The sequence below is a fragment of the Babylonia areolata genome, chromosome 1, assembly GCF_041734735.1.
Source record: "Babylonia areolata isolate BAREFJ2019XMU chromosome 1, ASM4173473v1, whole genome shotgun sequence".
Lineage (NCBI taxonomy): Eukaryota > Metazoa > Mollusca > Gastropoda > Neogastropoda > Buccinidae > Babylonia > Babylonia areolata.
The window spans coordinates 32224706-32249377 of record NC_134876.1 but is presented as its reverse complement, the minus strand read 5'-3'; the positions used below and the strand labels follow the sequence as shown (position 1 = coordinate 32249377).

The following is a 24672-nucleotide window of genomic DNA, read 5'->3' as shown; positions in this document are numbered from 1 at the left end:
CCATGAAATGCCAGACAGACAAGTGGGGATAAAAGGACTCTTCCAGTTTTTAGATTTTAACCCAAAATAATGCACCACATAATAGATACCAATACATTTTCACATTGCAGAATATTTCTTGCATATTTACAATCTGGAGTCAGAAAAACTAAAACCAATCAATGATTAAAAGATCAATTAGTCAATCTTAAAAGAAGATGTTTAATACCTGGCAGGAACGACTACAGAATGTGAAACAGTTTTCACAACACGTTGATTTAAACATAAACATTTAGAACAATCCAAGGCAAAACGTATGTTTGGGAACATGATAAATGTTACAATGTCTTTTTTTACCAGATGTCCTATCTCGAACGATGACAGAGGAGAAGTTGGGCATGGGGATTTTGTGGTACAGGAAAGACTTGGCACGCTGTGCTCTTTCCTTCTCTGTTTCTTCTGCAGACTGAAAAAACAACAACTTTTTTGTGCAAACTATGACACAATATCATATATATGTCATATCACACACACACACATATATATATGAAGAAAAAATGTGCACAATTTCTTTATTTTGTGCCTATACCCATGATCTATTCTAAAAAAAAAAGAAAACTCAATTCCTAATTGTATCCAAAATATGGCATCCAGGTCTGCTGACTGGTTTACATATCCTCTTTGGGCTTCTGGTTGTTTTGTTGTTGTTTCTTTCTTTGGGGGCACGGGGGGTGGGGGTGGGGGGTGTTGGGGGTTCATCACCCATTTCATTTCAGACGTCCATATCAGGGTTGAAATCATTCAATGATTATTAATTTTTTTTAAACAAAACCAAATAAAAGACCATGATCCCCTCAGCTCTGAAAAAAAACACACAACAAAACAACACAATATAACCAATGAAGGGAAAATTAAGCACAACTAAAGTCACACCCAATCATAAGAGACAAAACCACTTCAGACAGTATATCCAAGGACATAAATGCCCATGTCTGTTCAATCAGGAGAGAAAAGTAACACAAAAATTTGTCAACAAACAAAATAGAGACCTCAATTAAAGATGATACATGCCTCTGAAAACATGTTCATAAGTCTGATCACAGTGACCAATTAGAACTTTCATAGCCAGCTGCTAGACCAAACCAGTTACACACACTCATGTACATGTACACATACAGTACACACAGCATGCACACACACACACACACAGACAAACACACTAAAAGAAAACACACTCCCACACAAACACACACTTAAATTACCACTTGTTTGTAGATGCCAAACGTTTTCTCCAAAGTGAAGGCTTCCAGTGCCTGTGCTGTGAACCCTATTTGCCGTGCGACTTCACACAAGCATCTGCAACATTCCGGCCTTCAACCCAGATATGGAGAGCAGGGATGAAGGAATGAAAAGGAAAAAAAAACACCAAATGAGTGAATGAATGATGCTCACAAAGGCATAATACGATGATGCAAAACCAACGAGGATTAGACAGTTTTAAAAATACACAATGTGTTAATTAGGTTTAAAAGGTTAAAGGTCCCATAGCTTTTATAGCCATCCAGCAGTGAATTCACTGTGTCCAGGGCTCGACATAGGAAGGCAGTGTCCAGTCCCCTCCTTCTGCTATCTTAGCCTTCCGTTATCGAAGTCAGGTATCCATTCACACCAGGATGGAGCGAGGAAAACTGGAATAAAGTGTCTTTCCCAAGGATACAACACCATGCCAAAATGGGGCCTTGAACCCTGATCACTGGTGAACGAACACTGGATCTGAAGTCCAACACCTAGCCAATTCTGCTACAGCGCCTCCTTATGAGGTAAGAGGTGATCTCAAAATTAGTCAAAGAAACATACATGCATTTTGTTCACTACACACCATAATTTTGTGTGTGTGTGTGTGTGTGTGTGATTACATGTTATTACAATGTAACAGCAAACTTAAAAATGGAGTTATTCATAAATTCCAAGGATACATTACATGCTCTCTGCTTTACCTTTAAGTTGGTTACACAGGTTATTTGACCATGATTGCAACTAATCTAGAGGAAAAAGAAACAAAACACTGAAATTTAGTTAAAGACAGAGGTACAGTTCTGTACCATGCAGGCTGAAAAACAGACAGCCTGGGCTTGCTCTGGCTCTGGCATTTTCTGTCATTCTTTCTGCTGAAAAAAAATTCAGTGTAATCAACTACTGTGGCAAAGTGAACTGGACTGGGTTTTTGGAAAGTAGTGGGTTTGAACCACAACAGAGGCACAACAATATGCGTTGTAGTTTTTGGCCCTAGCTGGCGTCTACCCAGAACTGGGTGTGCCAAGGGGGCTGAGTGGGAACAGCACAAACAACAGGCAGAGGAAGCAGTGACAGCTCATTCCGAGTTCACAAACACATCACTCAAACTTAGGAACTTTTGCATTCCATCACTTTAAGGATGATAAACACATGTTTTCTAATGTGTCTTTTGGGCGGATTTCGTTTTGGCCTTTCTCCCTTCCTGGGATATAGGACATCAACAGGAGACCTCTATAGCCCCTGATCCTGTGCATTAGCCCCAATCTGGCTCCAGGTGATCTAACTTAGGCACATGAACGTAAATGTGCAGACACATGCGCAAGGGCAATCACAACCACACATTCACATCAGAGACACATCAGGCAGAAACTTCTCAGTCTGAATAACAATCAGAAAGAACGAGTTGAACTTAAGAAAAATGTTCATGTGTACATAAACAAAACTATTTTAAAATAAGACTGAAAAAAGAATAGAAAAACAGTCAACAACTGGTGACAGAACCATAAATATATAAAAAGATATTAGTAAATAAAAACATTTTATTTTGTTATAAAATGTGTATACATGCTTGTGTGCATGCATTATAAACATAGTTCAGTAGAGGGTTCCTGAGTGATTATCTTTATGAGTGTGTAAAGTGTATATGTGATTATGCATGTTAGCATGCATGATAAAGCAGAAAAGTTGGAAGAACAGAATGAACAAAGAAAAACAACAATAATGTAGCCGAGTGCTCAGCTACTACAGATGACCGTGGCTCAACTCACAGCTCAAGCTGAAAGCTGAGCTATAGCAGACACCTTTTTCGCAACTAACTATCCAGTTTTCAACGGCTCACGCAGAATGTGTGACGCCATTCCTAGTTTGAATGCAAAGCCCATTCTAAACCTATTCTCTAAACATCTATTAAATCAAGTCTCTGTATCGTTCACTGCAATATTGTATTTGTTGTGCTTACACACACACTTTAATCAGTTAGAAGCATACTTGATTTCAGTTTAATCGTTCATCAGTCTAAAGATTTCAACTGACGCTAAACTTACATCATTTTGTCCTTCTCGTCACACATTCACTCTATAACTAGTGTTGCACCAGGCTGTGTTGCACAACAGATCTTAGCAAAACACTAAGTTTGCTTCTCATTAAGAATTTTCCTAAGTCTACGGAATAAATGTATGACTTAGGACATTTTTACCACCAAGCAAACTTATCACTGCTAAAATCACTTAAGCAACTCAGCCCTGGTGCACATGTACGCCAGTGCGTTCTACTTCATCTTTGTCTTTTTTGTGTGCAACATGTACACTGTAGCTGCAGTGTGCTTGTGACTGCTTCAGCAGGTCAGCAGAAAGAGATGCTGCCAGGTGCTCCCAGTTAGGATCACAGCTACAGGCAGACAGATATGCTGGTGACATGTCTTTTCACATGTTAGGATCACAGCTATAGATAGGTATGCTGGTGATATTTTTGTACATATGTCAGGATGACAGAAATAGGTAAACAGGTATGCTGGTGACATATCTGTAAACATGGTAACCCCAGTGATTAACTGTCTGTGACTGATCAGAATGGCTAGAAATGATGACAGCACAACTCTCCCTTGCAAGTTGCGTCTCTCACAGAACAGTGCTCTGGTGCTGACAACTAGAGTGTGAGACTCGACAGCAACAAGTGATATCCGAAAAGTGTCAAACGAACATGCAAAGCCATATATTCAAGAATGGCTGGCACGGTATCAGACTCTAGCATACAATAATCCGCATAATGCAGCCAAGAAGGTGCACACATTAAATGACATATGCGCACAATAGGCCAGTCTCATCATGCGTTCCCTGGTAACAGCCTTAAAAAACAACAACTTACAGCCAGAAAAGCAAACAGACAAAAATGCCTTTTTTTTCTTTTTGTGTGTGTGCAGATGATTAAAGTTTGTTAAAAGGAAGCAGCTGAAATACTTTTTCTTTAATCATAGCAAATAAATGCTCCACATCATTTCAATAATGCTGAAAGCATGTGCAACTGTAAAAAGAAAGTCAAGCTTTCATAACTTAATCAACAAAACCTAATGCAAACTGCATTTGCTGCAAGCATGCCAGCAGTGAACGCATGATGGACCGACTGCATGCAGATTAGAGAGAAGAACCTCATTCCCTGCTGTGTCTCGGGTGCTTTTCTTGACAGCCCTCCACTCCCTCGCCGAGCCTCTCTGTGCAAATCAACAAGATAAAGTCGAAGGAAACAGAAGTAAGTTTGATAATCTTTGTACACACACACATATATACTGCATAATATATATATATATTTGAACAAAAGCTTGAAAAATAAGGAAAGGTGCAGAGTATGATTTTTGTCCCACCAACCAAGCAGCCATACTATAATTTTCAGCGACAGCGCATGCAGGATATTTTCATGTTTCCATTCCCACCAAACTCTGATGCGGATCACCGGATAAGAGGCGTATTCTGATTTTCTGCATGCATACACACAATATAGGGAGTTCAGGCATTAGTGGGTCTGCACATATCAACCTGGAACAATGGCAAAAATCTTCCTACGCAGCCATTGTGAGATTCAAACAGACCTTTTACATGCAGGTCACACATAGCAACCCTGTGGTTATTGTACCAACCACTCTGCAAGACTCAACAAAGATGCAGATTCCCTTAGTTCAACTCTTACAGACTGGATACTAATTAGCCTTACATGTAAATCTCCATGAGAGAAAACAAATGTACTGGGGAAATCCCTCTTTCAAAGAGGAATTTGGGGGTACATGTCTGTGAAGCATTCTTCCCTATCTTTTCAAAAACTGGTTGTCCATATCATTTCAAACCAACGCAATTTTCTGACATACACTAAAAAGACCTGTTGACAGCAAACAGATTAAAACTAGATACAAGATATAACTTTAATTGTCCATGAAACATGGAAAAGTGTCTTTGTGGAGTGTCTTTGTGTTAGCATCAACATTATTGCCTCAGTCAGTATCAATCATCTTTCTACAACTTGCAATATAACAAGAAGTAGCTCCAAACAGATTCACATGCATCTCCATGCACATGATGACAAGCAGCGTGTTACCTGGCTCTTGGGAGTGGATGGTCCAAGTGATCAGATCAAACAGACACAGATTTACTGAGAAATGTAGACGTGTGCCATGTATCCCAAAGCCCCTCTGACCAAGATAATCTTTTGTGTGTGTGTGTGTGAAAAGCCACAACATTTTATATACCCATCACTAGAAACTACTGGAAAGAGACAGGTGGCCACTAAAAGGTTTCTAGACCAAGTCCTGGACACTTTCATACATAACAGAACATTAAAATATAAAGCATAACGGAAATGAACCAGGTCCCAAAACAAGGCCAGACACAATCCAACAAATGAGCACAATAACATTTGCTCCTGTAAAGAAAGTTTGTAGCTTTTTTTTTTTTTTTTTTTTTTTTTTGGTCCCTGGTGACAATCTGTTTTAGTGGACCTGCAGGCCTCTCATCCCCAGTCCCCCAAACACAGCCACAGGCAGCTGTCAGCACTACGTCACCAGGAGACCAGACACCAGGAAGTTTCTAAGGTTTGTTTTTCTGCACCTCAATACTTTATGGTCACTGATATTATGGCAGGTGTAGAACTAAAGTTATTGTATGTGTGATTTACATTATGATTACATTTGAGCGTTTTATGTCTTTCATGTATATATATATTCAATGACTGTGATTTCAGTGCATCATTTAAGTGAAAGAATAATGAGGCATGGAGACTTCATGATGAACAAACAATAAAGAGTGGTGACTGTCCATACACAAGGTACACACTTCAAGTCAATGCTGCAAGGAGAGTTAATGATGAACAAACAATAAAGAGTGGTAACTCTGTCCATTAACAAGGTACACAACTTCAAGTCAATGCTGCTTATGCTACCCATTCACCTAGCACACAAATAAATAAGACTGTTCATGTGTTTAACATCACAAAAGTGTTTCTCTATTTAAAGATTCTGTATTCTAGATGCTAAGCAGAGCAGCCCTGGTGTGAAGGCACGTGCCATTATCGGAGCAAACATCACTGTAATTATTCAACGATGGCTGGATGGCTCTGATCATCTAAAAGAAAATGGGAAACTACCTAAGAGCAAATTTCAGATCACCCACAATGAAATTCAACTGCCCGTGTTGTGATCAAAACCTAAATTGTTTCATCTGTGACCCACAAAACTAAACCATGTCTGTCAACATGGAAACAACTATTTGTAATTTCAACACACAACAATACATGACATCAGGACAGGACAGTGTACCTCCGATTGACCACAGCGACGGTTTCTTCTTTCTGCAGGGCACTGCAGCCAACGTGGTCGCTGAACTGAGTGTACCAATCAGCCGTCCATGTGCTGCACGTGTTGAGCAGTATGGTCAGACCCTGCAACACCACTGCCCAGCTCCTGACAACCGCCTTCCACCTCAAACTTTGTCTCAATAAAAAAAAAAAAAATGTTGCAGAAAACAGAACAAAAACAAAACACCCCATCACATGCTGTCTTCATCATCCACATAGGCAAAATTCTCTGCTCATCTTCAACTTCGTTTTACTTGCAAATCACTGAATGCTTTTTTTTCCTGTGTTGATTTCTGTTATTTGATTTTTTTTCTCTCTCCTTCACTGTAGATAAGATAGAGAGAGAGAGAGAGAGAGAGAGAGAGAGAGAGAGAGGTTAGAAACAGCATGGCTAGAGAGAAGAGGAAGAAGTAGAAACAAACAAAGCATGAAAAAAGAAAGGGAAGGAAGAAAAAGGAGCATTATGTCCAAAGCAAAATTAGTCCACATATTTTATGTTACAATGTTTCTAAGCCTGGCCAATGTTCTTGAGATATGTATGAGTCATTCAATTCTCTGCCCACACCCAGTATATTCTCATCTGTCTTATGTAATCACTGTTTAGTACTGACAGCACCAAGAAAAATGTTAAATGAACAGAGAAGAAATTGTACGTAGCATAATTACAATGATTTATGGAATACTCACGAGGGGCTTCACACTGTCCAGATGTCTTCTCCACTCAGGATCATCAAAGAACACCCTGAATGCATCCTGAAATCAAATACATAACAGTTCCAATTTCTCCTTCAACTTATTCACAATCAAATAGATAACAGTTCTAATTTTTCCTTTCAACTTATTCACAATGAAACGAATAGCAGTTCCAATTTTTCCTTCGACTTATTTACAATCAAACAGATAACAGTTCCAATTTTTCCTTCAACTTGGGTTATGCTGCTGGTCAGGCATCTGCTTGGCAGATGTGTAGCGTATATGGATTTGACCTAACGCAGTGACGCCTCCTTGAGCTACTGATACTGATACTGATACCTTCAACTTATTCACAATGAAATGAATAACAGTTCTAATTTCTCCTTCAACTTATTCACAATCAAATAAATAAATAACAGTTCTAATTTCTCCTTCAACTTATTCACAATCAAATAAATAACAGTTCTCATTTCTCCATCAACTTATTCACACCATTCAGCAGTTCTTTTTTTTTTTTGTAACCTTTTTCACAAAGTCACACAGTCAATCCCAATCCACTGAATCACCAAGGTCATAAATATTTTCCACTTCTTGTTTGCTGTTTTCCACTTGATAGTAACAGCCTTTTTCATTTTACCCCTAATTAAGCAACACGGTTGCACTTCAGCAAGAACACTGTTTCACCAGCAACCACTTGAACACCCCTGTAATTCTGAAAGATCTTGTAAAACAGTCTTGTAAAACTCTCTCTCTTTGTGATAAGTCACATTCAGAAGACAAAATAGTGAACATAAAAAAAAGAATTATGGTAGCATGAAATATCACCAACATCAATCAGATCTGTCACTGAAATAAATCCTCAAACAAGATTAAAAATGAACCATCTAAAGTGATTTGCATGCACTTATACTCCCAGAGATGTACTCTCCTTGATATTATATCAAGAAAAACAGCGAGTACAACCACCTTTTTATCATTCCTTTCTGACATTCCACTCCTTTATTTCTGTATACCACTATGAACTTGCAAACAACTTTTAAAAATACACACACCCTGTTCACTGTTGCTTATCCTTTTCATTGAACAAAACCATCTACCTTTGCATCATGTGTTAAATCCAGTACTTCCACACGACCGGGCAGTTCACTTCCTGAAACAAATGAATGACAATTGATTTGTCACAGACTGTACTTGTGTAGACAAAAAGTCCCTTTGGAAAAAAAAAAAGGAAAACAAAGAAAGAACTCAAGAACACACACACACACACACACTTGTATAATACCACCAACAGTAAAATGCTGTTAAACTAAAGAAAGAAAGAAAGAAACACTCACCATACACACGCACACATACAGACACATACAAGCACACATAGAAACATACACCAACATATACAAAAACAAAGCAAACACAGAACACACACTCACACAAGCACACACATATTTCACACACACACACACACACACACAACAAAACCAACAACAAAACAACAACAACAACAACAACAACACACACACACACAAACTCACTGGAAAACTTTTTGGCCTTTTTACGCTTGTTGTCATGGACTTTGACAGTGGATTCCGTCACTGATCCAGCCTTGGTGTCTCCTGCGGCTGTCATGTCCAGCTTCAGGCACTCTTTGGCAGAGGAGGAGAAAAAGAACACCTTTTCCGCTGACGGGTTTGCCCATGACAAAATCCCTTTCTTGTCAATGCAGCACAATGACTACAAAACAAAAAAGAAAGAACGACAATCACAAAAGTGTTTTATTAACTGGACATGAAATAAGTTTGATGCCATAAATTTGAAACCAGCGATAAAGTGGCCATAAAAAACATTCATGGCTATGAATAAAGAACTGGATGACACAACTGAGTTTTATTCCAATTTCCATAGAGCTCTTCGGACAACCCCGTCCACCCCTCACATCCACCCATCCCCATCCCCACTCCTGCAAAAATCTCTATTTCTTTACAGAACAAAGCAAAATCGAATAAATGCAATAAAAGCTTTTAACAAGAGTCAACAGCAGTAACTACAAGAATCCTTGCTATGTAAAACCTTACTTGAAAATTATCAATGGAATCAGACTCAACGAATATGCCAAACAAATCTGCGTAATAAAGAAAACAAGAGGCAAGATCTTCAAGACTCATGATGTGCACTTTATCCAGTAAAGTAATCATGAGATAAAAAAAGAGATTAAAAAAAATCACTGAAATATATTCTGTATTAATTATACATATCAATAAACCTGGGGGAAAAAAAAAAAATAAGGCATGCTTAATTCCGAAGACTTACAATCTATTATTAGTATAACTGTGAAGAATTTTTTTTTCCTACTATGTTCAATCCAAATTTGGAATTGCCAGACAAAGTATTTCCAGAGAAAATGGCAATGTTAAAGTTTACCAAGGACACACACACACACACACACATACACACACACACAACAGAACACTGGGTTATAACACAGACTCCCTTTGTTTACACAAGTGAGTCAAAAACTCTTTAAAATGCCTGAAATAATCCGTTCTACACCCACATCTTTCTCCCCAGTAGTTCCCTACCCAACCTTCATTTCTGACATGGCCTTCACCATCAGTTAAACTGTAAACAACATGGTCTGTATGTAGCCCCCCCTCGCTCACCCCCCCCAAAAAAAATCCCACCCTATCCGAAACAGAAGAGCACACATTCAATCACGTAACTCATATAACACATAAATCCCCTTCATTCTACCAGTACGGACAAGGCCAGCAATAACATCATCATCATCATCATCACAACCACGTTCATTCAACCAGTACGGACAAGACCAGCAATACCACCATCATCATCACAATCACCTTCATTCAACCAGCACAGACAAGGCCAGCAATACCATCATCATCATCATCACAATCACCTTCATTCAACCAGCACAGACAAGGCCAGCAATACCATCATCATCATCATCACAATCACCTTCATTCAACCAGCACAGACAAGGCCAGCAATACCATCATCATCATCATCATCATCATCACAATCACCTTCATTCAACCAGCAGGGACAAGGCCAGCAATAACATCACCATCATCATCATCATCATCACAACCACCTTTATTCAACCAAGACAAGGCCAGCAATAACATCATCATCACCATCATCATCACAACCACCTTCATTCAACCAGCAGGGACAAGGCCCACAACATCAACATCATCACAAACAACAGTAGACTGCCGCCGTTCAGTACTCACCGTAACGTTGCCAAGCACATGCAGGAGATCAAAGTTGCGGCAGGAGAACTCGGCACTGCCCCTCCAGACAGCCAAGAAGCAGGACCAGACAGTGTTCCAGCCGATGTCCACACGCGCCTCCTCCACAGATATGGTGCTGAAGCTTCCCAAGCTGCTCATGCTGCCCAGGGGCCAGGCCTGACCGACACCACACAGCACATCAAATGTCAGTGACCAGCACCACACAGCACATCAAGTGTCAGTGACCAACACCACACAGCACATCAAGTGTCAGTGACCAGCACCACACAGCACATCAAGTGTCAGTGACCAGCACCACACAGCACATCAAGTGTCAGTGACCAGCACCACAACCAGCACCAAACAGCACATCAAGTGTCAGTGACAAGCACCGCACAGCACATCAAATGTCAGTGACCAGCACCACACAGCACATCAAGTGTCAGTGACCAGCACCACAACCAGCACCAAACAGCACATCAAGTGTCAGTGACCAGCACCACACAGCACATCAAATGTCAGTGACCAGCACCACACAGCACATCAAGTGTCAGTGACCAGCACCACACAGCACATCAAGTGTCAGTGACCAGCACCACACAGCTCATCAAATGTCAGTGTCAAGGATCACACAGCACATCAAATGTCAGTGACCAGCACCACACAGCACATCAAGTGTCAGTGACCAGCACCACACAGCTCATCAAATGTCAGTGTCAAGGATCACACAGCACATCAAATGTCAGTGTCAAGGATCACACAGCACATCAAGTGTCAGTGACCAGCACCAAACAGCACATAATGTCAGTGTCAAGGATCACACAGCACATCAAATGTCAGTGACCAGCACCAAACAGCACATCAAATGTCAGTGACCAGCACCACACAGCACTGACATTTTATGTTCTGTGTGGTGCTGGTCATTGACATTTGATGTGCTGTGTGTACCAGACAGCGTATCAAATGCCAGTACCAGATAGCATGCCAAATATGAACTTTTTCATGACAAAAATCATGCAGAATACAGAAATGAAAATTTCTCCACATCTAAGCCTGATCAGCACATGGCAGCACAAAGAACCTCACATGAATCTTTCCCAGCAAAAATCACGAATATGAAAATTAAACACTCACTGCTACCTTAAATGTACATGCAAACTTTTAACTGACCTAACAAAAGAAGAAATAATGCACAATCAAAAACTGGAAAACAAAAGCAACAATAATGCACAAAATCACTTTCACACAATTTGCAATGGACACATGTACCTTGAGTGTTTTGGCGACATGGAAAGCGGCCATAATACGGGCCTGGCCATATGTATTGACAATGATCCACAGCAAAGGAAACATCAGTGGAACCAGGGGCAAGACTGCGTGAACCTGCACAGAAAGGAAGTTGTGATGATCACCATTTTGAAGGAATACTAGGAAACATGTATGTGTGCACGTGCGCCATCATGTAAGAGTGTGTATGAGCATCTGTGTGTCTATGTTTCTGTATGTGAGCAATTGTAAATTGTATGTGCGTGTGTGTGTGTGTGTGTGTGTGTGTGTACACACGCCAGGTGTGCGTATGTGTGTGTGTGTGTGTGTGTACATGCGATTTCCCTATCAAACTTTGATCAAGTGTGAAAAGCATGGTGTGTATGTGTGCAACACACAAACACACACCAGGTAAATCAGTATGCTTCTCAACACAGGAGAAAATCTTGTGTTGCTGGTGCTTAATTCAAAGCGCACATGATAAGAATCTCTACGTTTGATAAAAACGAAAAGTATCACTCTCAGATCGAAATGTGTTTTACACACACATGCGGCACACACACACTGATCTATTTTTAGATCTGTGGTGGCATACATGTCTTTCTCTGAATTACTGTGAGTCACACACACTGTAGAATGAAACACTATCAATTATATTGTAGAAAGCCTGAACTTTCAAAAGTATTATTAATCGAGCGAATATTTAATTGCAAACATGGCTCAATTTCAAGAATTGATGCGACCAGGCTAAACATGCAATTCATCAAAGGTAACAAGTCAAAAAAGAGTAAAAAATCATGCTATATTCATACTTTAACGTGATTTAGGTTCTGGGGGAGTCAACCAATACCTGTTCACTGCTCATTTCTATATCATTACTTCACAGACATCTTTGTCACTTACAGCCTGCAACTGAAATACTGCAAATGAGTGCAGTATTTTTTTTACATGGTTTTGACAGGCATGCACCTGAAAACATTAAAAATACTACAGTTTCAGACAGTTTTATGCTTACATAATTACCGACAGCAAACGTAAGACAAAATATGTAAAAATCTCGATTTTCATTATTTTGACCCTAATGACGTATTTTTGTGCATAGCTAAGAATAGCTGCTGGCAACTTTAGCTGGGTTTTCATGTGCCGCGTCATATGTGTGTGGGTGTGTATGTGTATGTGTGTGTGTGTGTGTGTGTGCATGTGTGTGTCCGTGTGTGTACATGGGGGAGGGGGATTAAGAGGGGTTGAACTTTAGCATTTACAGTATAAGAATGATAGAGCAATTCTATCAGTCACACAAAACTGATTATTGGTTAAAGCAAGAAACTTTCCACAATCTTCAAACATGCACTTTTTTCTAATCACACATTACTGCCATGTTATAAAATCCTGTACTGATAATAATTATTTGAAACTGTTAAGAAACACATACACAAAATTATACATACATACACAGAGCAATTGTGCAGAAACAATGAAAACCACACAAACACACACGCATATACACACAGGAACATGCACATTCATACATATTAAAACACACACGCACACAGGCACACTACCTACCAACCAGTATACTGCTGATATTTGATGTGTGATTTTGCATGAACATGTGCGTGTCTCTCTTTCCATGTGTTAGATAAGTATATATACATATTCAAACCAGAATCTATCACTACTCAAATATGCACAGTTATCATCATCGTCAGCATATAGGAACACTGATCAATTACTTTATGTACATACTGGTAAAACAAGAAACATTTCTGGCCAAAGTCCCGAAGATTCCGGTAGGTAGACAAAGCGCAGTGCATTGATCAGTAGCACTAGCATCTAGAGGAAACAAAGCAACAAGAACATTTTCTTTCAATAAAACAATCATGAGTGAATAATGATTATGTACGTATATAAAACAAACCATTAAAAAAAAACTTCTTTCAACAATACAACAATGAATGAACAATATCTATGTTTGTCAATCTCTATAAATGCATTCCTGCATGTTCACATACACAAGTGTCAGCTCAAAATTAGATAGGACATTAACTAAGAATTCTTAAATCAAATAACTATTATTTCTTGTCTCACTTGGTACCAATTAAACTGAACTTGCAAACTTGCAATGCTTAATGATATTGTTAATACAGATGCTTAAAAAATATCATCTACTTTCCAAGATCCAGCTGTATTTCAATACAAGTAACACAAAACCAAAACCAACATACTCTTTACAAAGTGATACAATTCAAACATTTGTAGACTTCAATAGTTTGTCAATGGTCTGAAAAAACCATTCTTCAAGAATACAAACAAAACTATTTCAAAAATATCTAGTCATCTAACTGACATGTTCATGTTTCTGAATGGTACAGCTTCATGCATGTCTGAGTGAAATTACAAAGATTTCAAACGATGTGTAAAATACCATCACATACATTCTCTCTCTCTGCCCAGCACTCCCCTTCCTACCCCTGTCACTGCCTTCCCCTCAAATAAGTTCTTTGTACTCCAAATTACTTGTCATTCATCAAGAAGTCTGTCACATGCATTCACTGTTTTGACAGTCTCTCAAACACACACACACACAAATACACTCAGTCCATGTATCTTGACAGTAAAACATGTTATAATCTTTACTGAACAAAGGTGAATACCAAAAGAAATAAAAGTGATGGAAACTATACTGTATTTGAAAAAAGCCCACTTACAACACCCATTGGAAGCAATCGCTGAGTAATCCACACATACACCACCCGATGACACTCATTGCTCAAAACACTCTGGGGTCTCTCAATCTGGCCACTCAATGCTTTTCTGAAAAAAAAATTTTTTGGTCATATCACATGATGCTGCATCATCTATTCATCTGCAGTAAAACTTAGAGTCAGTCAGAGTCTGCAGATTATGAGGTGACACTTTTTTTTTCTTCATCTCCAACACTTTAGATGTGTACTTCAACTGCCATTTTTAATATTTTGTGTTATATACACCAATTCCAAATGATATTCTGATCAAACTTGTAAACAATGACATGTTGTTACATCAACACAACAAAATGACATGTACTGTTTATACTGAATAGCAATGCCTATAAATGACAATGTGTTAAACAACCTTTTAAATTGCATATTTCTTTATCAAGTGTATATATTATTACCTATGAATGACAACGTGTTACTATAATTTTCAAACCTTTTCTATCTCTATTATACATGCAACAGCACATTACATCTTAAATTCATTCAAACATTAGAATGTTTTGTATATAGACCAACTGCTTGCAAATCACTTACCTGAAATTGAGCACTATCGGAGTATCAATCAGCCTGAAAGCTTTTGAGGCAAGCGGACGTCTTCCCCGAGGTCCTGTGGCTCCATCTCCTGACTCAGCATCTTGCTCCGGTATGTACAGATCATCCGCCTCAAAGGCATAGCAAGACCCAGCTGAGTCTGGCTGTAAAATCAACACACAAGCAATCTGGATGAAAAATAAAAAAAAAGACTTCTGTTCCTGGCTATAAAATAACAATGCAAACATTTTCAGGGCTTCGCAAACTTACCAAATGTGTCATAAGTTATATTTTCACTGTAATATGTAATTTGTCACATGAAATAGTTATGATGGTAATGTTGAAGAGAAGATATAACTTTCTATGCAATGGGGGGTGGGGGAGGAACAAAAAAAAAAGTTCATGATTTGTAGTAGTTTTGAACACCTGTATACAATGTATTGCTCTCTTTCTTGAGAGTGCTGCTTATTTAATAATAATAATAATAATAATAATGGATACTTATATAGCACACTATCCAGAAATCTGCTCTAGGTGCTTTACAAAAACGCTTTTGATAACATAAAACATTATATCTATGTTACATACACACACCAAAATGTGACCACACACACACACGCACGCACGCACGCACGCGCACACACACACGCACGCACGCACGCACACACACACACACTGCATACATACATTTTAACATACATGTGTATCTAACAGCTACCCTAACACATACGCACACATAGGCAGGCACAAACTTACATAAACACACGCACACACAATACACATTCATATACATGCATGTAGTTGTGGACCTGCCACAATTGAACTTATTGCTGAGGGAATAGATGAGTTTTGAGACGAGATTTAAAAGATGCGAGGGAATCAGAATGACGGAGGTTATCAGGGAGCTTGTTCCACGTCTTTGGCGATTGAAAAGAAAACGATCTGTGTCCATAGGTCTTACTTCTGACGTGAGGTATCCTGAGAAGTCGAGTATCAGAGGAGGAACGGAGCTGGCGAGACGGGGTATAGATATGGATGAGTTCAGAAAGATACTTGGGGCCAGATCCGTTGACTGCAGAAAAGGTCAGAGTGGATAGCTTATAGTCTATTCGATCAGAAACAGGCAACCAGTGGAGAGACTGAAGAAGAGGAGAAACATGGTCAAATTTAGAAGCTCTGCAAATGAGTCTGGCAGCGTTATTCTGAATTCGTTGGAGTCTGTCTAACAGGTATTTGGGAAGGCCGGCCAAAAGAGAGTTGCAGTAATCCAATCTTGAGAGAACCAGAGAGCATACAAGTGTCTTGGTTGCATCGGTTGAGAGATAGTGGCGGATAGAGCTGATTCTATGCAGTTCCAAATAGGCAACTTTACAGATATTCGAAATGTGCTGTTGGAAGGAAAGAGACTGGTCCAGGATTACACCAAGACTGCGAACAGAGGGAGAAAGTGAAACAGGTGTGCTATTGATCAGAACAGAGTCAGGAAAGGAAGGATGTTGACGAAACTTCTTTGGACAGGTTATCATCAATTCAGTCTTATCATCATTTAATTGCAGCTTGTTGAGAGTCATCCAGTCCTTTAGGCCAGCAATGCACTCCTGTGTTTGAGTCACCAGTGCATCAAATTCAGCTATGGAGGCCGACTGATAAAGTTGTGTGTCATCAGCAAAGCTCTCATGCGACATCGCATGATGACTGATGACATCCGACACAGGAGCCGCATACAGCACGAAAAGAACAGGACCTAGGACGGACCCTTGTGGGACACCATATTTCAAGGCAGATACTCTAGAGTATGTACCATTTACACACACTTTCTGTGTACGATCTGACAGGTAAGACGTGATCCATGCTAGTGCAGTGTCACGAATACCAAAGGAAGTTTTAAGTCTGTTCAAGAGGATAGAGTGGTCGATAGTGTCAAAAGCTGCTGACAAATCTAAGAGAGCGAGAACAGATATCTTATCCTCATCAAATCCCGAAAGCAAATCATTCACTATTCTAAGAAGGGCTGTTTCGCAACTATGACCACGTCTATAAGCTGACTGGTGGGAATTAAGTAAGCCATTCTGCTCCAGATGAGCTAAGAGCTGAGACAATATGATCTTTTCTAGCAGTTTTGATAAAAATGACAGATTAGAGACAGGTCGATAATTTTTCAAACAATTATGATCCAAAGATGGTTTCTTGATGAGTGGACGTACAACAGCAGACTTGAAGCTTTCAGGGAAACAACCAGACAGCAAGGAAGAATTGATGACATGAGTAATATGTGGCAGTAGAACATCAATACATTCAACCAACAAAGAAGACGGGACAGGGTCAAGCTCACAGGATTTCGGACATCTTTTAAAGTCTAACTGGTTGTTTTTGTTTGTTTTTCTCAGTCTTATACTTCTTTCAAGTATCCGCGGATAGCTTTTTACAAATTTATCCAATTATGCTTCAATCAAACAATAAAATAAAAAATATTGAAAGTTACCACTGTCTGAAATCTACACAGAACTCTTTCTCATCCCAGTGTTTGAAACATACATCAACTTGTATCTGATTATTTTGCCATTCTATAAGAATGAGAAACTAAAATCTGTTTTAATGTTCAGTCACAGTTATAGTGATTTGCTGGTTTTGTGTAAAGACTGGGGTGAACACAGTACCTCAATCTCTTCACACTTGGCTGGGGCCTTGTGTCCAGGTCGCAGGTAAATAATATCTCCACGAACAAGCAAGGCTTGAGGCAGGTTGACAATCTGACCATCACGCTGTGTCCACTGGAGGGAGATGCATGGGGAAATGGGGGTGTTCAGGTCACTGTAACTCTTGGAGGTCCACGTATTGCTCTTGCAGCAATCTGTGTCAGAAAGACATTGTTTGAAAATAAACTGATAGAAACACACTGAAAGAAAAGAGAGACAATTATAATGTATATACATACCATCAACATCAAGATGCAGGTGTACGAAGCCTGTGTGTTCAGCACTCTGCTCAATGGCAGCGAGACATGGACCCTCTACTGTAGCCAAGAACGCAGACCGAACACATTTCACCTGTGCAACCTCAGGAGAATTTTGGGTATCATGTGGCAACACTGTGTACCAAACAAGAAAGTCCTTGACCAGGCAGGCATCTCCAGCATGTTTTCACTCCTGACCCGGCACCATCTGCGGTGGCTCGGCCACGTCAGACAAATGGGTGACAGGCGATTCCTCAAGGACATCCTTTATGGCGAGCTCGTCACTGGTTCCAGACCTGCAGGAAGACCTGTCCTAAGCTACAGGGACATCTGCAAACCAGACATGAGGACAGGCGACATGGACCAAGCAGGTTGGGAGGCGGTGGGTGATGACCACAACAGCTGAAGAAGGACCGTGAAAGCACGTGTCCAGAGGAACGAGAAAAAGAGAGAACAGCACTGGGAAGAGAGCGCAAATGGCAGAGGGCAGAATCTGTACCCTCTGAGCCAGGCACGACATTCACCTGTGACAACTGCAACAAAGCCTGCTGGTCCAGAATCAGACTGTACAGCCATAGCATGCGCTGCAACTCAACAACTTGACTGAACCAGGCGCAGTGTTCCATTGTGTCCCGAGACAGACGGACGCCAACAACTACATATCATTTGTTACTGATTGATATAGATACTTATATAGCATCTATCCTTGGTTGGAGACCAAGCTCTAAGCGCTTTACAAACACAGGGTCATTTACACAACAGGCTGCCTACCTGGGTAGAGCTGATTGACGGATGCCATTGGGCGCTCATCATTCGTTTTCTGTGTCATTCAATCAGATTTCAGGCACGCACAAATACACACTCAGAAAAACATGTAACATTTAACATTTTATGTGTATGACCGTTTGTTTTGTTTACCCCGCCAAGTAAGCAGCCATACTCCGTTTTTGGGGGTGTGCATGCTGGATATGTTCTTGTTTCCAAAACCCACAGAACGCTGACATGGATTACAGGATCTTTAATGTGCGAGTTTGATTTTCTACGTGCATATACACATGAAGTGGGTTCAGACACTGGTAGGTCTGCTCAAATGTTGACCTGGGAGATCGGAAAAATCTCCACCCTTTACCCACCAGGCACCACCGAGATTCGAACCTGGAACCCTCAGATTGAAAGTCCAACGCTTTAATCATTTGGCTATTGCAAATTGTTACTGACAAGTCACAAGCTCTTCAAATTATAAGGTGAGTCCTCCAAATTTAGAAAAATCCAATTATAGCAAAAATCAGACAGGATATATTATATCAAATAAGAAATATAGGGCATACACCAATGATAAATAATAAGTCTAGCACTGATGGGTTGACTGCGGTCGCTGACATGACTATGTTTGCACCTTCAGTTGTAAGTCAATGTCAAGTCCCTGACACTGATCATCCGAATTATTTTCACGTGTTGCCCACTTGTCTGGTCTGATGATTTCCACCTTTTGAATACATCCTGTCCCCGCTCCCCCTGGTGTATCATTTGTGTGAATGTGCGTTGTCTGTGTACAGTCTTGTTTCTGATTCACAGGCTGGTTTCATTGCTTTTCTCTGGCACAATCATCCTATTTCCAGGTTTGGGAGTCAACCTTGATATGATTCTGATTCACAACAGTGTTTCCACTGATTGTAGTCACACATTAGATGCATACTGTGTGCAGGCATGTGGTGGAGGTGGATGAAGGCGGAGGAGTAGGTGGACAGGGGGAAGTTAAGATCACTGAAGCTCTTGGGTATCTCACTGTCACAGTCATGACACTTCATTGAGGGAAGACATGAAATACAGCACCAGACTTGATGAAAGACTGAAACAGTGCATAGCTAAACATAACATGTGTCTGTGACAGAAATATGTGAGCTGTTTGGAAAATCACCTCCATATAAACCTATGGAAAATCACCTCTACATGAACTTATGTTCCCACACAATGCAAAAAACTGTCATTGATTTGCATGCATTATTAAGTTATACGTTTCCACTCATGGAGGAAGTGTCCAATAATATACTGTTTTACTGAACAGCTGAAATTTTTATTATTACCTTGAATGATGTTGCTGAGGCGCTTGCTGAGACTGAGAGCTTCCCTCTGCCACTTGTAACAGTTCCAGCAGGACAGGAAGGTGCTGACTGCCATGGTAATCAGCAGCACACAACCCTCCACTGCTAACCACTCTAAGCTTCCAGATCCATACCTGATGGATAGTATCACAATGAGACATTGATTATACTCAAGAAATTCTTTCTAACAGTTACTTATCAAATAATTTAGTCTGCTGTTGAAACTTTAACACCACATATTTCTATATTTTACTTCTAATTAATAGACTGAAGAAAGAAACAAAGGTTTCGAAGATTTCAGATTGGTACCAGTGAATGTGGTAATGTGTATACAATAAACAGACACACATGCCAAAGTATACAATAATATCAACAGAATATAAATATATGCAAGTGAGTGTACATATGTGCATATAAGAAAAATTAAGTGCATATGAACATGTGCACAAGAACACACCTGTATGTACAATAACATTTATAATATCTATATTTTCATGCAAACATGTGTGTGTATGTATAAGTGTAAACATCAAATGCTATGTCTGACTTGGCAAACAAATATCTGGATAAGATACCTTTTTAACTGAAAATGCTGCGTTCATTTTCAGGAGCTGTCACCAGTATCTATCGAGCATCTGATATCTGACGCTGAAATGAATATCTGAATATGAGTAGCATCACATGTCTTTGGCACTACTGAGTATTACAACTCAAAGAATCAAAATACTTACATCTGATTGCCAGTAAAGCCGACAGCAATGAAGACAGTTCCAGTGCAGACCATCATCAACAGAAGAGCAGGCCAAGGGAAAACTGAACTGACAGAGAACTGCAGGGCTGACTTGCATGTTGACAACAATACTTCAGAAGGCTTGTCATATTCTGCAATCACTTCATTGATGTCTTTATGCAGCTGTGACAATGCCTCTGAGGTGGTGAACCCTCCCAATCTTGGAGAGGGTTTGTCTGGTATGTCATCCCCGGAAGTCTGAAATTGATTAAAAATGTCCATGTGGAAGGGTGAATGCTTGTGTGTGTGTGTGTGGGTGGGGGTTGGGGTTGGGGGTGGGGGGTGCGCATGTATGTGTGTAAGCATAATCTATGATTCAACATGTTAAAAAATCATTTGCTTGAATGTACCATGATGGTGTGTGTAGGATGCATCTGTACAGGTAGAGATGTAAAAATATTCAGATCTGTGTATGTATTTTTGCGATTATTTATGCATGCAGTGTAAGTGGTCTGATGTGCATCAATATACATGATCAGTGATCATGGTTTATGTACACATGATAATGAAATGAGGTCATACCGTCATGGGTTAATCTGCATTCATTGAAGGGTAGAAGGCAAAGAGGGGATTTAACAGAAACATACAAAATGTTAAATTGCTATAATGAAGTCAATGTGAATAGTGTTTTTAGAATGTCAGATTATGAGAGTACAAGAAATTCAGCGATGAAAATTTGTAAAGAGCACTGTAATACTAACCTTAGGAAAAATTCATTAGCTAACAGAATTGCACAAATATGGAATGCACTACCTATCAAAACTAACTTGCACTTCCTTCCTTCCATAAGTGATCACAGTCAATACCTGACTATTCTATCACTGAATAAAAGGGGGACTGCGGAAGATACATTTAGGTCTACATAGGTTTCTTAAAAAAAAGAAAAAAAAAAAAGAAAAAGAAGAAAAAAAAAGGTATATTCTGGTATTTATATCCTGGAGACCATTGACACAAAGGTGTCGAGTGAGCTGGCCTCCACAGCTCCCTGGGGCAAGGTGTTCCAATCCCGGATGGTACGTGGGAGGAAACCAGCCTGCCGATATCTAGTTTTGCAGAAGATTTGCTCCAGCTGCTCAGTGTTGGTGCGTCGCTGCCGTGGTGGTGGTGATACCAGTTTTTCTTTCAGTGAATCCATGCTTACATAATTATGCTTGATTTTATGCAGCATGGTCAGTTTGGCTGTTTGGCGGCGTTGCTATAGGGAGGACCATCCAAGGTCTTGTAGCATTGCTGATACACTCGAGGTGTTTCAGTAGCATCTCAGCACAAATCTGGCTGCTCATCTCTGGACTGCCTCAAGCAGTCAATGTCCTGTTGCTGGTAGGGATCCCAGACTGATGATGAAAACTCCAGGATGGGGTGGACAAATGCCTTGTATGCTAGTTCCCTGATGGCCTGGGAACTAATCTTCAGGTTAAAAAATCTCCTTGACATGAAGATCAATTTAAAATAAACATTTATTGACTTTGACGAGTGATTTACAGTATTTGTAAAAGAAAACACATATGTATCCCACAAATAAATGGAGATCAATATTGAAGGGGACATAATTTTTTTTTTAAAAGGCCGTGAGGCCTAGGCAATCAAATCCCAGTCCCTACACTACTACTACTACTACATGGGTTAAGTTAACAAAGGCAAGAGCATTATCATTATCTGTGGAGGGGGAACAGGTATCGAAGCGTTGTATATGTGGGATGTGATGCCCAACCATTAACAAATATTTGTTTCCAAAGCTGATAACTGATCCACTCAATATGAACTCTTTGGACGTAACTTTTTTGTTTCCAATATGACTGGAAATCAAGAACGAGTCAAGACACGACCGTGGTATTTTATCCTATTCGTTTTATTCTATTTCGAATCTGATATTTCTAAAGAGCCTGTTTTCAGGCAATGAACTAACGCACAACAATTGCAAAAATAAAAATGAGATAGGGGGAAAACCTTGAGATCAAGTAATCATTCGAAATCCACTAAACATTTTTTTCGATTTCATACGCAGAAGGAAAAGGCCAAACGACCATAAATAAAAGCTGAAAAGAACACTGAAAAAATTAAGTGTACCATTGCAAATGTGATCCGAGATATTCTTAGTCGTCAGATTTCTGCAGCGTGCGACGCGGTCTCCTGTGTTGACATCGTTGTTGCATTTTGATTGTCCAGGTAGACTGAAGTTTCGCTCTGATATTGAAAGGGCACGGAAATGAGAATTTCAGGGGGGGTTACTATCAGCAAGCTTATGTTTTGACTGACCAAACGGAATGTGAAGTCTCAAGAAAGTCCACATTCAAAATAATCTTGACTGTTAAAAAGAAAAGAAAAAAACAATAAAAAACAAACCCCACTTCGACCGTCTTGTTACAAACTATAATCAAAGAGAGAGAGAGAGAGAGAGAGAGCGCACGTACGTGAAAAAGATGGAAAGAGAGTGTATGCCAGTGTGCGTGTACGTGAGTGTGTGCGTATGTACTAATAATATTGATAGTATTTATATGGCGCTGAATCTTGTGCAGAGATAAATCTAAGCGCTTTCACACCAGTACTGCTATATGCACTGATTTATAAACAGATGGACCAAGCGCACTGGCACACACACACACACACATGCACACACATTCATACACACACACACGCGCGCGCGCACACACACACACACTCACACGGCACACACACACACACACACACACGGCACACACACACACACTGTGGCATTAACACTAACACCATACATTGATACACACACACATTGACACACACACAAACACACACACACACACACAGAAAGAGAGAAGAAGGGTGTAGTGCATAGAGGGACAGAGAGAGGGGGTGGGAGAGATTATGTAGAAAGATAGAGAACAGACAGAAGATGGGTGTAATTCTTCACACACACACACACACACACACTGCATGCACACTAACATACACACACTGACACGCATTCTAACACACACACACACACACTGTATGCACACTAACATACACACACTCACACACACACACACTCACACACACACACACACACAGAGTGAGAGAGAGAGAGAGAAGAAGGGTGTAGTGCATAGAGAGACAGAGAGAGGGGGTGGGAAAGATTATGTAGAAAGATAGAGAACAGACAGAAGATGGGTGTAATTCTTCACACACACACACACAGAGGGAGAAGGCTTCAACTCGAAGTTACTGTCTGTTGTGCTGAGTTTGGATCTTTTAAATTTATGCCCTCTCTCCATTTGTTTTGTTTGTCTCGTTTTCTGTCCATGAAAATGCATATGTGTGTTTTGGTGTGTGTGTGTGCGAGAGAGAGAGAGAGAGTGAATGCGTGCATGCGTGCATGTATGCCCGGTTGTCTCTGTGTGTGTGTGTGTGTGTGTGTGTGTGCGTGCGCTGTATTTTCAAGTCACTGATTATTAAATTCGTTCAGTTCTATGGATGATAGGAAGCTGTCCTGAAGACTAAACATATTACATTCTGATTTTGAGGATGAACTAGATGGACAGAGAGAGACAGAAGGGTACAGGCAATATGATGTTGCCCTCAAAATCGAACAGATTGCATTCTGAATCTGATAAGGAATTCCTTGAGCATTAACTCAGATACACAAAGTGAGACTGCAGGATGTTAGGGTGAAGAGGGACAGACATGAGTTGATTGTTGAATGTTGGCAGTATGGTAGGCAAAACTGTGTGTGTGAATCAAAGGGCAGTAATTTCAATGGAAATTA

The 24672-nt window shown here is 40.0% G+C and overlaps 1 protein-coding gene across 4 annotated transcripts in view; it reads right to left on the bottom strand.

The window, feature by feature from the left end:
* LOC143281902 (transmembrane protein 94-like) overlaps nt 1-23151 on the bottom strand; it is a 45313-nt gene extending 22162 nt beyond the window's left edge. The window contains exons 1-16 of one of the 4 annotated variants that reach the window (XM_076587189.1): nt 23019-23151; nt 20893-21149; nt 20144-20295; nt 17764-17957; nt 15110-15270; nt 14525-14630; nt 13563-13649; nt 11820-11933; nt 10551-10727; nt 8832-9030; nt 8400-8452; nt 7297-7362; nt 6572-6693; nt 4418-4480; nt 1242-1350; nt 337-445 (exon numbers count right to left, since the gene is read on the bottom strand). In XM_076587189.1, the coding sequence (XP_076443304.1) occupies nt 337-445; nt 1242-1350; nt 4418-4480; nt 6572-6693; nt 7297-7362; nt 8400-8452; nt 8832-9030; nt 10551-10727; nt 11820-11933; nt 13563-13649; nt 14525-14630; nt 15110-15270; nt 17764-17957; nt 20144-20295; nt 20893-21149; nt 23019-23021 (1972 nt within the window). In that variant the 5' untranslated portion in view covers nt 23022-23151. The remainder of the gene's footprint in view (nt 1-336; nt 446-1241; nt 1351-4417; nt 4481-6571; nt 6694-7296; nt 7363-8399; nt 8453-8831; nt 9031-10550; nt 10728-11819; nt 11934-13562; nt 13650-14524; nt 14631-15109; nt 15271-17763; nt 17958-20143; nt 20296-20892; nt 21150-23018) is intronic. The other 3 variants (XM_076587197.1, XM_076587206.1, XM_076587214.1) reach the window with 3 other exon arrangements.
* Between the last annotated feature and the right edge of the window lie 1521 nt (nt 23152-24672).